Raw genomic sequence first — 13,574 nt, 5'->3', positions numbered from 1 at the left:
ATGCCTCTTTTACATGGCCTACTGAATGAAATGGGAACACACTACAAGTGAGCTTGATAGTAGTCATCAAAAACAGGAAAGGAATTGGGTTCATCAGCTGAACTTCCATAAATAGACATTAGAAAAATGGATCAGCAGTTCATAAGGTGCCCAGTGATCCTGAAATTTGCTTTGGGTCTCTTGGCTTATTGAGTGAAATAGGTGTAACAGTTGTCCATTAGACCTTCTCAGACTTGAAGTTGATGAATACTGTAATTCAGCCTCAGCTTTCATAAATTTTACATTGATTGATATGCATAGTAATCATTATTTCTCATATGTAGAAAGAAGAACCTAAGATCTACAACTGCTCAATACATTTTTAACTGATGTAGGTTATGAAGTAGAAAATACTAAATGGGCACGGGACACCAAGATGTTAGCAGATAGAAACCAATTTAGAGGATGAGAATGTGATCTTTTTAATTATTTTTTTTTTAATCCAATGTTTGAAAAGATGAAGTGTACTGACATGTGAAGTAGTAGGTCTAAAAAGAAAAGCATCAAACTATATGTTTATGTTGTAACTCAGAAAAAGGTGAAGACAGATTTGGAAATGTTGGGAAAAAAATGGTAAAGTGTATTTATTCTTTTGTTGTTTCAATTGTCAACTAATTTTTATAAAATGACAGAAAATTGTGGTTTATTATTTGAATTCAGTAGTGTTTTTCAGTTATGCTGGTGATTTCAAATTCAATTTCCCAGTGAGCATTAACAAAAATCTTTTTCTTTTACTGCAGCTGGCATACTGTGTAGTTCAATTTTTAGAAAAGGACAGCACCCTTACAGAACCAGTAAGTTTATCTTGGAATTAATGTATATTTAAAAATATTTATCCCTGTCATCTGTAGACTGTTTAAGGAGTTTTTAGAAACAAGGTATTTATATCTAATTGGTTTTATTGGCAGAGTCAAATATTTAACAGTTTTGATCAGTTTTATTCGGGTTTTTTGACAGTTTTTTTGGAATGTCCAAAATGAATGAGAACAAGATCAAGAGAATGTCTCTTACAAACAGACCAGGGTTGATTCTGCTTATTTTGTTCTGGCTGACTGGATATGGCATGGTTGATCCAGAAGCAGTTTAGTTAGAAATTAACTTGCCTGAACTGTGCTCCGTTGAGAGATGGATGTTAGGATGGAACACAGATTTCTGGCACATGGAGCTACCTACTGATACAAGGCAGATCTGTTCATGTCTTCCAAGTTTGGACCATAGACAAAACCAGATTGTTTGTCTGGCTGCACATAATTACATAGATGAATACTTTCAATTGTCCTCAATAGTATATATTGTTTTGCCTCATTTCTCCGAATACCAAGTAGTTAAGTTAATCTTTTTAATCACAAAGTAGCAATCAGTAAAACAAAACAAAAATGCATGTTATTAGATTATAACCATTTCAATTGTAAAATGGGAACTGGGGTTCTGGAAACTAAGTCAGCAGCTGAGCAAGAACTCTCTTCTGCTTGGAGCTTTTAATTGTTAAGATATGAAATCTTAGACATTGTCATTCATGATATGAGACCTTAAAATACTGGCTTTCTTTCAGACATCAGCTAGGATGTTACATATTTCCTAGGACTAATCTGAACTAATACACATCCAAGTCTGTTTCCCTTTTTGATCCCAAAATAGCACGTGATTGCAGCATTCTTAAAAACTTAGCACATGAGTCACCAATATATTAAGTTCCCCTTCAAAAATTCTGGTCATTACAAAACAGAATGCTCTGTTTTTCCCTATGATGTCTCTCACATCTTCATTTTAAAATCTGCATGAATCTGCCAAAGCTTCATTGAGGACACAGTGTCTGCTTTCCTAATTTAATAGTACATGCATGAAAGATGCACTGATTTCCCACTGAGTTTTCTTCTCAATTGTGGTGTTAAATATTGCTTATATTTTTTAAATATAAAAAGCTGGCCTTGTATAAAAATGTCTACCACTTCAGAATACTAAAAAATTACTGCTTATTTTCCTAAATGAGAGGGGGGAAAAAAAGTTGTTTCAAAGAAAGTCTAATGGATTGTTGCAACTTTTCAAACTAAATTAAAGGCAAATATAAGCTTTTAAAATAAAGTGTTTCCAAGAAGTCTACTGTTTTGAGGTTGTTTTGGTTCAGTTTTTCTCCAGTTCTACATCTAGGACTAGACAGACACTGTTCTTTATGTGGCTTTTAATCTTTAACCACAAAACAAAAACATATTTAAACTTAAACATTCAAGGTTGTATTAAATTATAACAAAAAATATCCAAATGTAAGATTTAATGCAATGCTAGTAATTTTTAAGTATTTATTGTGGTTTAAATATCCTTTGAAATGTCTGGTACCAAATTGTCACAGATGGAAAAGATTTCATAGTAAACAAAAAAAATTGAAGAATTTCGAGGTCTCACACTTTGGTTTGAAAACTGACATCTTTGGGAAAAATACATATTATGTTATTTCATAACAAACATTTGTGTATACTTGAATTTTCCTTAAATCAGAAATTGGTAACAGTACTGGGGTTGTTATTCCTGCAATATAATGTGTGTGGTTTTGAAGATTCTTGAATTCTTCTGTAATTGAGAACTTCACTAGTGCTAGACTAGTGTGACTTTTCAGACTTAAATTTTTCTACTTACATATGCAATAGATGAAAGAATTTGTTTTTCAATAGGACTTCAAAGCCTTTCCCAAAGATGAGAAGAGTTGTGAACCAGCTCCTTCTGTGTTAAATTTTAATGGCTTCTTTAGTTTTATCCCTTCACTTTCTCCCACCTACATTTTTAGTGTTTACAGTTTATTTGGCAAAAACTGCTTCAGCAAGCTGTGTAAATATATTTAATGATCATAAAGCAAGTTAAAATTGTGATGGTAGTGATACAGTCAATTAAATAAATCCCATTGTTTAAGAGCAGCTTGCCTAGAGTAGTTGTCATGTGTCAGTTTGAGTGTTTGTAGTAAATATTTTCTTAAAATATAATTACAGAACTTAATATCATGAGCTTTGGAGTACACTTCCAAGAAATAAGAGATTGAAAGCTTCTGTCACGTAATTGGCTGATAATTTTCCCCATAAGTAGTAGATTTGCACTTTGATTTGGTTGTGTTAAGTAACTTTCATAACTTAAGTGACACTGATCATGTCAGTTTACTTTCTCTATCTCATATTATTTTTTAACATCTTAAGTGTATAGCACAGTTTTGTGAAGAATTTGGTTTAGACTTATTGACAGTTATGTTTGTGACATTAAACTATACCTGATCACTGCTAACATATAGAACAAGAAATCTAAGTTTTATGTTCTGTTTAAAATACTAGGCTTAATGGAATATAACTTATTGCTATGTAAAGTCAAATTCTTATTGAGATTATGTTCACCTTATCTCTACAGGTGGTAATGGCACTGCTGAAATACTGGCCAAAGACTCACAGTCCAAAAGAAGTCATGTTTTTAAATGAGCTAGAAGAAATTTTAGATGTTATTGAACCATCTGAATTTGTAAAAGTTATGGAGCCTCTTTTCAGACAGCTCGCCAAATGTGTGTCCAGTCCACACTTTCAGGTCTGTACTTCCTGAATGTACAATAATACTAATTTTTTTTTAAGTAGACTTGTCTATGGTACTGTCTATTATTTATTCACAATATTATTTGTTGAAAAAAAAATTTCTTTGCTTGTATTACAGAGTTCATAGTTTATAGTTTGAAACCTGTCCTTAAGAAGGAAAAAGTTACTTTTCCACCCCTCTTTCTGTCAGCTCCATGACTTCCATTTGCACTAGAAAAACACTAATCTAAATTGGAACTTAACTTACCTTTCTCTTATTTGCCAAATGTTTTAATATTTAATCTTTAAAATACTATCTGAAGAAGTGTTCCTTTTTTTCATTTCTTAGGTTGCAGAGCGAGCATTATACTACTGGAATAATGAATATATTATGAGTTTGATTAGTGATAATGCAGCCAAGATTTTACCCATCATGTTTCCATCCTTGTACCGGAATTCAAAGACGCATTGGAACAAGTAAGAAACACTTTAAAAAAAAAAAATTCAACCACTTTGGTTATGTTTAGTTTTAGGCTTAAAAGTGGTTCTGATCTTTGATTTGCATTGTGTTGAACTGTTTATTCTATGACATTTAAGTTGCTGGAGAAGGAGGAGACAACTAATGACAAAATTTTTAGGAAATACTATGAATTGGGAAGGCAAGTTTTTTCCTTTTCTCATTAAACAGCAAACAGTATTTTGAGTGCATCTAATCCACCGTGTATTTTTATGCTGTGAAGCAAATTTGTCATTTATCAGTAGTTATATACTTCTAAGGACTAACTTTCGTTTCTGATCTCAAATCTCTTAGCTGATTTGCATTTCCTGTGCATTCTAGTAGAATATGTTGTTAATCAGGTCGCTTTTTCCTTTTCTTTTTCACCTTTTTTTTCTTTTTTTTTTGTTTGTTTTCTCTCTCCGTTGACTGTTTTAACTTTCTCCCCACAATAACATGGCACTTAAGCATGAAAACAGTCCTGGGCAGCTTCTTTCTGCAGCTGTTCCATTACAAAGTGGCTCTTTGTTTGAGGTATTATGCAACTGCTGGGATGGTGAAAGCATCACAGTCTGGCCTGGCCATGAGCTGAGGACTGCTGATGGGTTTGGATTATTATTTGGAATAATCAATCTGCTACTAAATACAGGAAAAGAAAGAAAAGATAAAGTGATGTTACAGTGATTAGTTACTGTCACTGTATGCAAGCAGTAACAAATAATGTACTAATGAGTAAAGTTTGATTCAGTGAAGCAATTCCACATATTAAGTATGGATTATTGTCAGTTGTTTTTCTGGCTTTCGAGTCCATTATTTCATTTTATTCTGAGCAGAAGTCATGCTATCCAGTACAGCTGGACTCTTGTAAGTCACATGTATGATACAAAGTATTGTTCTAAGTGATCTTTTGGATTTAATGATCAGCATTAGATTACAGACTGGAACTGTAAATTACGCTGCAAAAGTGCTTCATAAAACAGATGATTTTACTTCAGTTTTCCACTGATGTTTTCCACTTCACTTTTCTAACACTTTTCTGAAGAGTCCTGGAATAATTCTGTTGAAGTGAGTAGTGTTTACTGTTGCTGTGTGGCCATTTTCAAAATGAATGGTGTCTTTCTAGGCTGCTTTTAATCACTAACCTTTTTTTCCCTGCAATTTATAAATTGCAAGTAAGTGACCTGTACCAAGATCTTTAACGTCATTTTGCATTTTCTATGAGAACAGTAATAGCTTGATCAGTGTCAGCTACTAAATTTCAAAAGTTGTCCTATATTGATACACATAATATTAAAAACTACTATTAAAAATCAAGTTAAAACATCAAAAGTGTGAGAAAGTTGCATTAAAAGTTGTGATTCTAGTACTGGGGTTAGTCCTTTTGAGGGTAAAGTGAAACTTCCACTGACTCGTTTTGCTTCCATTTATGATGTATTTTTCCAGTTATGTAGGCTATTTGCTATTGTTGACCAGAAAAAATAGCTTTCAAAGTTTAAAGTACTCTTGAGTTTCAACCAGAAGTTTTACTTATAGGACTATACATGGCTTGATATACAATGCCCTGAAACTCTTCATGGAGATGAACCAAAAACTGTTCGATGACTGCACACAGCAATTTAAAGCAGAAAAACTGAAGTAAGTTTTCATTTCAGTGTGTCTGTCCTTGAATAATTTGTTCAGAGAACTTTAGCTCTGAAAAAATACTTTTAGTGTGAAGTTGTCCATTTGATTGCAGTACAGAAATTTCCAAATCAACTTGGTGAAATTTCGTGTTACTATGAACTGCAAAACTGTCTTAAAAACGGGATGCTTCATGTAGTCTTTTGATCTATTACTGCTTGGGGGTCACCATCTTCCTAAAAATAAGGTTTTTGAGAGGGACACTGCTAATTGTGGAGCCCAGTGTACATCTGTCTTAGTTTACATACTGTGTTTATTTTAGCATTCTTTATTTACTCAGTGTTATTTTCTTTCATTTTGTCACCAAAACACTTTTCTGGTATTTTTCCATATTGCATTGTCTGTTGAACATGCACGCATGATTTTCTAAAAATTACATGAGATAATGTCACTCTTAATACAGGACATTTGTTCAGGAGACATCTTAGGAGTTCAGTACATTATTGCTTAGGCCAGTGAACAGAGCAGGGAACTAGAAGCAGGAATTGTTCTTGTTCATGCCCAAAAATGCATCTAACTTCACCTCACCACACATGAACCTAAAAGGGGGTGACTCAAATGTGACTCTTCCACCCCAGTCCAAACTTAATGGAGGGTTGTGGCCAAATTGTGTCTTAAAATATAACTGTTGGGTTTTTTAAGATTGAATTCTCTGCTTGACGCATCAAAGCCTGAGAGCACTGCTAAGCTAAAAGTCCTCTTAAACTCTACCACTGTTCAAAGACACACATTCTTTCTAGTGCCTACAAGGACTTGCTTAAGAAAGAAAGGAAAAATCTAGTAGATTTTGCCATGTTTTTATTATATTAGACGTAAGAAAACAAATTTTTTCCTACTTCAATTTGGAAAACAAAAAAGTATCCCATGTCATCCATCTTGTTTTGTGACTCCTGTGAATGTCTGTGGTTTTGTTGGGTATTTCTCTGTGGGTGTTCAAAATGTCTCTGGGCCTTTTACTTTAAACTATTAACTGAAGCCACTGAACTGATAGTAAGAATCTCTGCCCTGTTTTTATGATTGTATATTAGTGTCTTAAGTGTCAGTATAGTATATAAGTTGTAACGTAGGATTCACCAAATTTCTTTTGCTATCTTTCCTCTTAAACTCTTTTTTCAGAGAGAAGTTGAAATTGAAGGAACGGGAAGAAGCGTGGGTTAAAATAGAAAATCTAGCCAAATCAAATCCCCAGGTATTTAGAAAAGATTAACATGTTCATGTTTAAATGCTTTAGTTTTGTTAAGTGTCAGTGGAGGAGACAGGTCTTGAGGGATCATGGAAAAAAGCAATTTCACTAATTGTAATATGAAAGATATACAATAAAAGTACTTTTAAAATTTGTAACCTTTCTCTTGTGCAAGTAATTATTTTTTTTTTTAAGTTTTCTGAAAAGTATGATACGGAGTACTTTTTCCTTTTCTTAAAGTAGGAGATATACTGTGTTGCAGTTTGGAAAGTTATTGTACAAAATTACAGAAAATACAGAAATGCCGTAATTGGTTTTTCTTGAAAAGTTGTTTTGTAAACAATATATTACAAAAGAGTATTATATTTCTGCAAACTGAGTTACGACTACCCAGTTTCCCTCTGTGTCAAATGGATTAAAGTGATACTGTATGTTCTTGTCTGCTGCATTTATTCTCATACCTGCATTGGGCTGATCTTTTGGTAAACCTGCACCTCAGGAAAATATCCTGCCAGGCTTTACTTCACATAACTGAAATTTTGATAAAGAAACAAAAGCTCCTTTAGACTATATTTTGAAACTGTGGAAAAGGGGGATGTATTGAATTTTTTTTTTCCCCCAAATTTGTTTTGCTTGGAGAATACTGCCAGTTTTCCTTTTTCCTGTAGCTGATAGCTGCTCTGAGCAAAAATTCTCCAAACATTTCAATTACCTTGCAGCCAGAATTTTACTGTGCTGCAGCAAGAAACTTGCTGTATCTTTCCAACATCATCTAGCTGAGTCTAAAGTGGTGGAAGATGGACTAATGGTACTCTATAAATGGAAGTGGGTCAGTGTGATCTCAGTGCTGTTTTTAAAACAAAGAATGGGGTCATCTTTTTTTCCAAGGAGAAGGAGTGTAGTAAATGTATTTTTCTTGTGGCATTTCTCAGATAAACTAAGAACTTCTGAGAACTGAACTTCTCAAATAAAATTTATTAAAATAAATCAATATATCAGTTAGCAACAGATAAGTTAAATCAAAAAAGTGATAACATATTTCAGTGGTAACATATTTCTTTAATCAGATAAGACATAAAAAAGCCTCACTTGAAGAGTGCTTGTTAAACACGGTCATCTGCTATCACCAAATGAACTAGTTCACATCTGGCTAAATGAGGAGATTGACTTGTAGTAGTAAAATTTAGAGCTCTAAAGTGTGAATTTCCTTCTCAAATAGTTCTTTGTACCTGTGTGCATTTTCTTAAACTGGTTAACACAACCTGTATACAATATGTTCTGCATAGTAGGTTTGAGTAAACCTAATAACTGGGAGCAATTTAAAATACAAATTACTAATTTGAACACTGAGTGCTCTACTGAATTGATGTAAGCATTTAGAATGGATTTTTAAGGTGTTTGTTTTCTAGAGTTTCTACTAACTTTTAAATTTATCCAATTTCTGACAGTTCTTGTTGTTCAGAGCTATTCTCTGCATGACACAAGAATATGCTTTTAAGATTTTTAGATCATTATAATTATATTCGTTAAATCCTTGCTGTCAGATTTTTGTGTTCTCATCCACATTAAATTATTGGTACCTTCAAATATTATTTATGAGGAAAAATGGGTGAAAAAGTGTGTTATGTGTGTTAATAAGTGTGTTTTGATTCCAAGAGCACATACTTCTCATACAAATTAAATACAATTTAAAATACTGAGATGGCTTTACAGTAAGCTTTAAGTGTTACATAAGTGTTTTTACAAGATTTTTTTTTTCCAGAAGACTCTTATGGATGTTTTAATTTCTCAAGACAGACAAGCTTAACATTTTGTTTGGAAATTATTTCAAATGTATTTTAACTCTTGCTGGCTTTTTAACAATGTATTTTCACTTCCATCACAAGATTATACCTGAGAGTAAAATCATTGTCTTTGGGTTGCTACACTGTTGACAGATCACTAGAAAACTCCTTATAAGGTTTCAAAAATGATTGCCAAAGTAGACATTCAGTACTAGCAAATTCTGAATATTTTAAAATTGAATCTCAGATAATCAGGGACTGTTTTTGTATTCTGACTGTATTTTTCAATAGGATATTTCTGCCAAATGAAAGTATTTGAGTTCCATTTTAAAATTTACTACCTGGTACCTGGAAACATAAGATATTGAAACTAATCTCAAAAGAACTAATCGTATCATTCAAATGCTCAGATACGTTCTTAGTGTTTTAGGTATTACTACTAAGAATGATTATTTTAACACTTTGCATTTTATTAGTACCCAACATACAGTGACACGAGCTTGCTGAACAGTCCTGTTGCAATGGAAACAGATGGGCCTTTAATTGAAGATTTGCAGATGCTGAAAAAGACAGTGAAAGAAGAGGCTTGTCAGGTAAATCTGTATGAAGATAAAGTACACTAAGTTAAAATGTTGGGTTTTTAAGTAACTGTTAATCATAAAGTTGGCTTATACTGTCGTATCTGTAACCATTTGTCCTGGAGTAACAAACCTCATCAGAGCTGCTGCTTTTAAGTAGCCAGGAATACAGGGTTATATTTCTGTTATCTGTGGATCTGCTGTGTGGTCTCCTGACATTTATTCTACAGAAACTTTAGTTTTCTTTTCACTTAGAAATAGCTTTTTGTGTCATGATGAGAACAATAATTACTCTTTAAGGATAGTTAGCAATATGGCTGAAATCTACCACATCATGTTCTGTCCTCCTGTCTGTGTAACAGTTTTGCTTTATTATTGAGGAAGGCTTTTATAAGATATACTCAGGTTCTAGTTTGGTGTTCAGAGTCTTTGTAGTGGCTAAAGCTACATTTTGAGAAAATGCGTAAAGTGTGCGTTTGTCTTGCCCACTCATGGGTGGTCTTCACCAGTCCATCATCTGCATTGTTCCAATACCTTCTACAGGGCAAGGACTCTCAAGGTTATTCCAGGTGTTTTGTCTGTTAATTTGAACTAATGGACCAAACAAGAAAGTTAAGAAAAAGAAGCATATGGTCATCCTAACCTCCTGCATTAATTTCTTAAATTTCCAGTATTGTTATTTTGCAAGATTATATTTTACTTATTATTTTTACTATGGCATTTTGGATGAAGGTCAAAATCAAAGGAAGTGCTGGAATGCCTTTAGGACATGCTCACTGATTCCTGTTTTTTAAACACTTATCTCTGGAGTGGAACCCTGTGGATTACATGTAAAACTTAGTTCCTGAGTTCCATGCCTGTCCAGGGCAATGGGTGAGGTTAGCATTCCCCTGAACAGGAATGTTGGTTTGAGCTATTCAGTGAGGAATTGAAGTTTCTAAACCTATGTCTTTCTTCAGACCTTGGATAGGCTAATCAGGCCCAGGTGATGGGGAGAGGGCACTCTTTTCACTAGCTGCAGAGCCTAGAACCAGTTCTAGTGGAGAAAGGTACATATAAGAAACCTGAGGATTGCTTAATCCTAGCATTGATCTAACAGGCAAATTCGGGTATGTAAGGCAGACATGGGAACTATGTAAAGATACTATTATTTAGCTTTAAAATATTTTGTTAGAACTCTGTGTGGTTTTGAGAAAGCATTAGTAAAGCAGTGTAGCAGAATTCTGTATTTTCAGATATGTAAATAATGCATGAGTTAGAGTTACTAGAAACTTATTTTGCATGTAGATACATAAAAAAATATAATCTTCTCACTTATTTTTCATTTTGTAATGTTACCAAATTAAAATCATGGTCGTAGGAATGCTTGTAGCTTAGAATTTACCTGTTTCTAAGTTTCCCTCTTAGCAAAAAAACTGGTTTCCAGACTTGTAACTATGTAGCTGGTGGGGTGAAGAATAGAAATTATAAACTTCTCCGCATATGTTTTTTATTTCTTTTCCCATAAGTGAAAATACTAATGTGCAAGAGGTATTTTAAGGTAATTGCTTAGTAATTAAACTAATTTCTAAACTAATTGTTCTCTTTATTTCAGGCACAGAAAGATCAGAAAAAAGATCGTCCTCTTGTGCGACGCAAGTCAGAACTGCCTCAGGATATCTATACCATGAAAGCCTTGGAATCACATTGCAGAGCTGATGAATTAATATCACATGATGGGCATTAAACTATTACAGTGAAATCTTATTTTGGAGGAAAAGATTTTTTTTTTTTTTCTGGACTCAGTTCTACAGTAGAACTTACTTTTTGTGCCATACCAATCAGTTACACACGGAGTCAAAGCTTTCTTCAACCCAGTTCTGTAGGCAATAACTTAGAGAATGCAGCTCAAGATTAGTAGTTCAAACAATGGTAAATTACCCAATTCCATATGCAGAATATTGGGTTGACTATAATCAAGTGGACACAATTTCCCGGAGGTGTTATCATAGTACCAGCTGGCTGCTAACATGCAGTTTTTATAGTAATATTTGAGAAAAGCATTCTATAAACTCTTTCCGTCTAAGCAAATGACCAGTAGTTGGTACTAATGACAAATGTGTGTTTTCAAAAGTAAAATTATTTCAAATTAAAGTATTGAACTTTTTCTAGGATTTCTCAACTTTACAGTTGTTTCCACATTGTTGCTATCTTGTAATATACCAGCAGTTTTGAAAATACACAGTTATTCTTTCATATTATAAAACACGGCTTACAAACTGGTAAATTTCTTTACAATCCTCAGTCATCATTCCTTTCTAAGAATTCTGTAAATTTATTTCTCCTATACTTAGGATAAAGATATATATCTATATATTCCATGTCCTAATACTTTATGTATATTTAAAGCCATATTTTCCAGTCTTTAGTGTATAATACGACACTGGTATTCCAAATATGAACTGACAGAAGAATTTTTCCTAAAATGAAAATTTGCTTATTATGACTGGGTATAGACTGAATATAAAATTTCATTTTAGGTTTTTTCAAGTCATTAAAGTACTCTTTCACTCACTGTTTCCTCCCTTATCTGAGCTTGTAATACTCAGCATTTTTCTTGGGCTCTAGGAGTTCAATATTCTGTGGCAGATATTGTGTGATTTCAGTTGCATCAGTTCTTACCTGAATTATGAACATAACCTTTCACATCATCACAAGCTTATTAAAATAGGAAAAAAACAGATCCTTGATTCCATTCTGCTTTTTGAAACTAGTCTAAGAGTTGAGGAGATAGTGACCATAATTTTACCGTGAAAATACTTTTTGTTGTTGTAAAGAGCACATGTGCTGCAAATACACCTCACAAGTGAACTGAAAATGCATCTGAGTTGCTGATGATCTTCAAATGCTGCTATATATTCCACAAGATTACTTGCATGTAATGAGCTTTTTGTTGTAGATGGAAAAGCACGGGAGGAAAATATCTTTAAAAATATAGTGCTTTGTCTTCAATATTTGATTTCTCTCAGGGTGGCCAGTATTTTGACTTTCTTATCCTGCTTACAAGCTGTTTGAAATGTGTTCTGCTATTCAAATGGGTGATTAGTTTCTTTTGTCTCTGGCAGTAACATGATATAACTTAATGTTTAATGTCTTGATACATAAAGAGATAAAAACGTGGCTTCTTTAAAAATAGTTTTGTTTTACTTTTTAAGGAAGTATAACATCTCCTGCATCCATTGAAAAAAAAATTGCGCAAAGCAGACATTCATAGTAACCTTGTGCAGATGTAGTGCCTGCTGTTCGTTGGTTGTATTGAACATTCAGTTTCCAATATTTGTTACCTTGTCTATTGGAAGAAAATTGTGGGTGGTAAATAACAGCCTACAACAACTAAATTTAAAGACCAACCCAACTTTTAAGTGGAATGTCCACTGTGTCTGAAAACATTTCCTGTAAAACTTGAAAAAAAAAAAATGCTTTACCATTAGGATAAACTATATTAAAACAGTTTAAAGATGCCTTCTCCTTTTGAGGGAAAAAGGGTGCTTTTTTAATCATGTAAAGCAACATCTATGTATTTTGATATACCATTGTTTGAACTTCCATCTTTAGCTGGTAGATTATCAGTTACCTTTGATTTTTGGGTGTTCAGTATGTTTGTGCAAAAGGTTGCTGAAAGGAATAATTATGTTACCCAAGGAAAAAAAAACAACTGTATATCAATGTTTGATTGATTGTGTGATGCTCAACGTATAAGAACATCTTTCACTGTCTAGATTTTATTTCTGTTCTTTATTGAAGATAAACACTCACCAAAAAAGAAAAGTATTTACAGTATTTCTAAAGGCTTTAAGGTACACCATAAATTCATACTCAAAGTTTTGGGCCACTGAGTACTTGCTCTGGCAATATTCCAAAATCTGTCACCACTGATGGTTTAGCATGTTTATTACCATTATTTATATACTTATAATCCTGTACTAAACCATTTTAAAACTAATAGATGCAAAACAAACAAACAAAAAAATTAAAGCAGAATTTTGGTGACTGTTGTTCTTCATAAAGTTCTGTGTCTGACACCTTCCCCCATTTTCTGAAATTACACCTGTACATCAGGAATGTCAAAAGTAATATTACAAGTGTCTTTTTAGTGTGGCTTTAGTATGGCTTCATTTTAATATTGTACATACATTGTACCTTGTTTTATGGTAATAAGTAATAAAAATGTAGACTTCATATTTTGTACAGAATTGTCCTATGTACAGAATAAAAACTTCCTAGAAACAGCAAAAA

The 13,574-nt window shown here is 33.1% G+C and overlaps 1 protein-coding gene across 5 annotated transcripts in view; it reads left to right on the top strand.

Moving 5' to 3' along the window:
* PPP2R5C (protein phosphatase 2 regulatory subunit B'gamma) overlaps positions 1-13,574 on the top strand; it is a 63,566-nt gene extending 49,992 nt beyond the window's left edge. For all 5 annotated transcript variants that reach the window (XM_071745545.1, XM_071745548.1, XM_071745549.1 and 2 more), the window contains 7 exons: positions 780-833; positions 3,424-3,594; positions 3,928-4,055; positions 5,608-5,709; positions 6,871-6,943; positions 9,198-9,314; positions 10,894-13,574. In XM_071745545.1, the coding sequence (XP_071601646.1) occupies positions 780-833; positions 3,424-3,594; positions 3,928-4,055; positions 5,608-5,709; positions 6,871-6,943; positions 9,198-9,314; positions 10,894-11,025 (777 nt within the window). In that variant the 3' untranslated portion in view covers positions 11,026-13,574. The remainder of the gene's footprint in view (positions 1-779; positions 834-3,423; positions 3,595-3,927; positions 4,056-5,607; positions 5,710-6,870; positions 6,944-9,197; positions 9,315-10,893) is intronic.

This window comes from Heliangelus exortis, chromosome 5, assembly GCF_036169615.1.
Source record: "Heliangelus exortis chromosome 5, bHelExo1.hap1, whole genome shotgun sequence".
Classification (NCBI taxonomy): Eukaryota; Metazoa; Chordata; class Aves; order Apodiformes; family Trochilidae; genus Heliangelus; species Heliangelus exortis.
The sequence above is the reverse complement of the archived record's forward strand: the minus strand, read 5'-3'. Positions and strand labels throughout refer to the sequence as shown.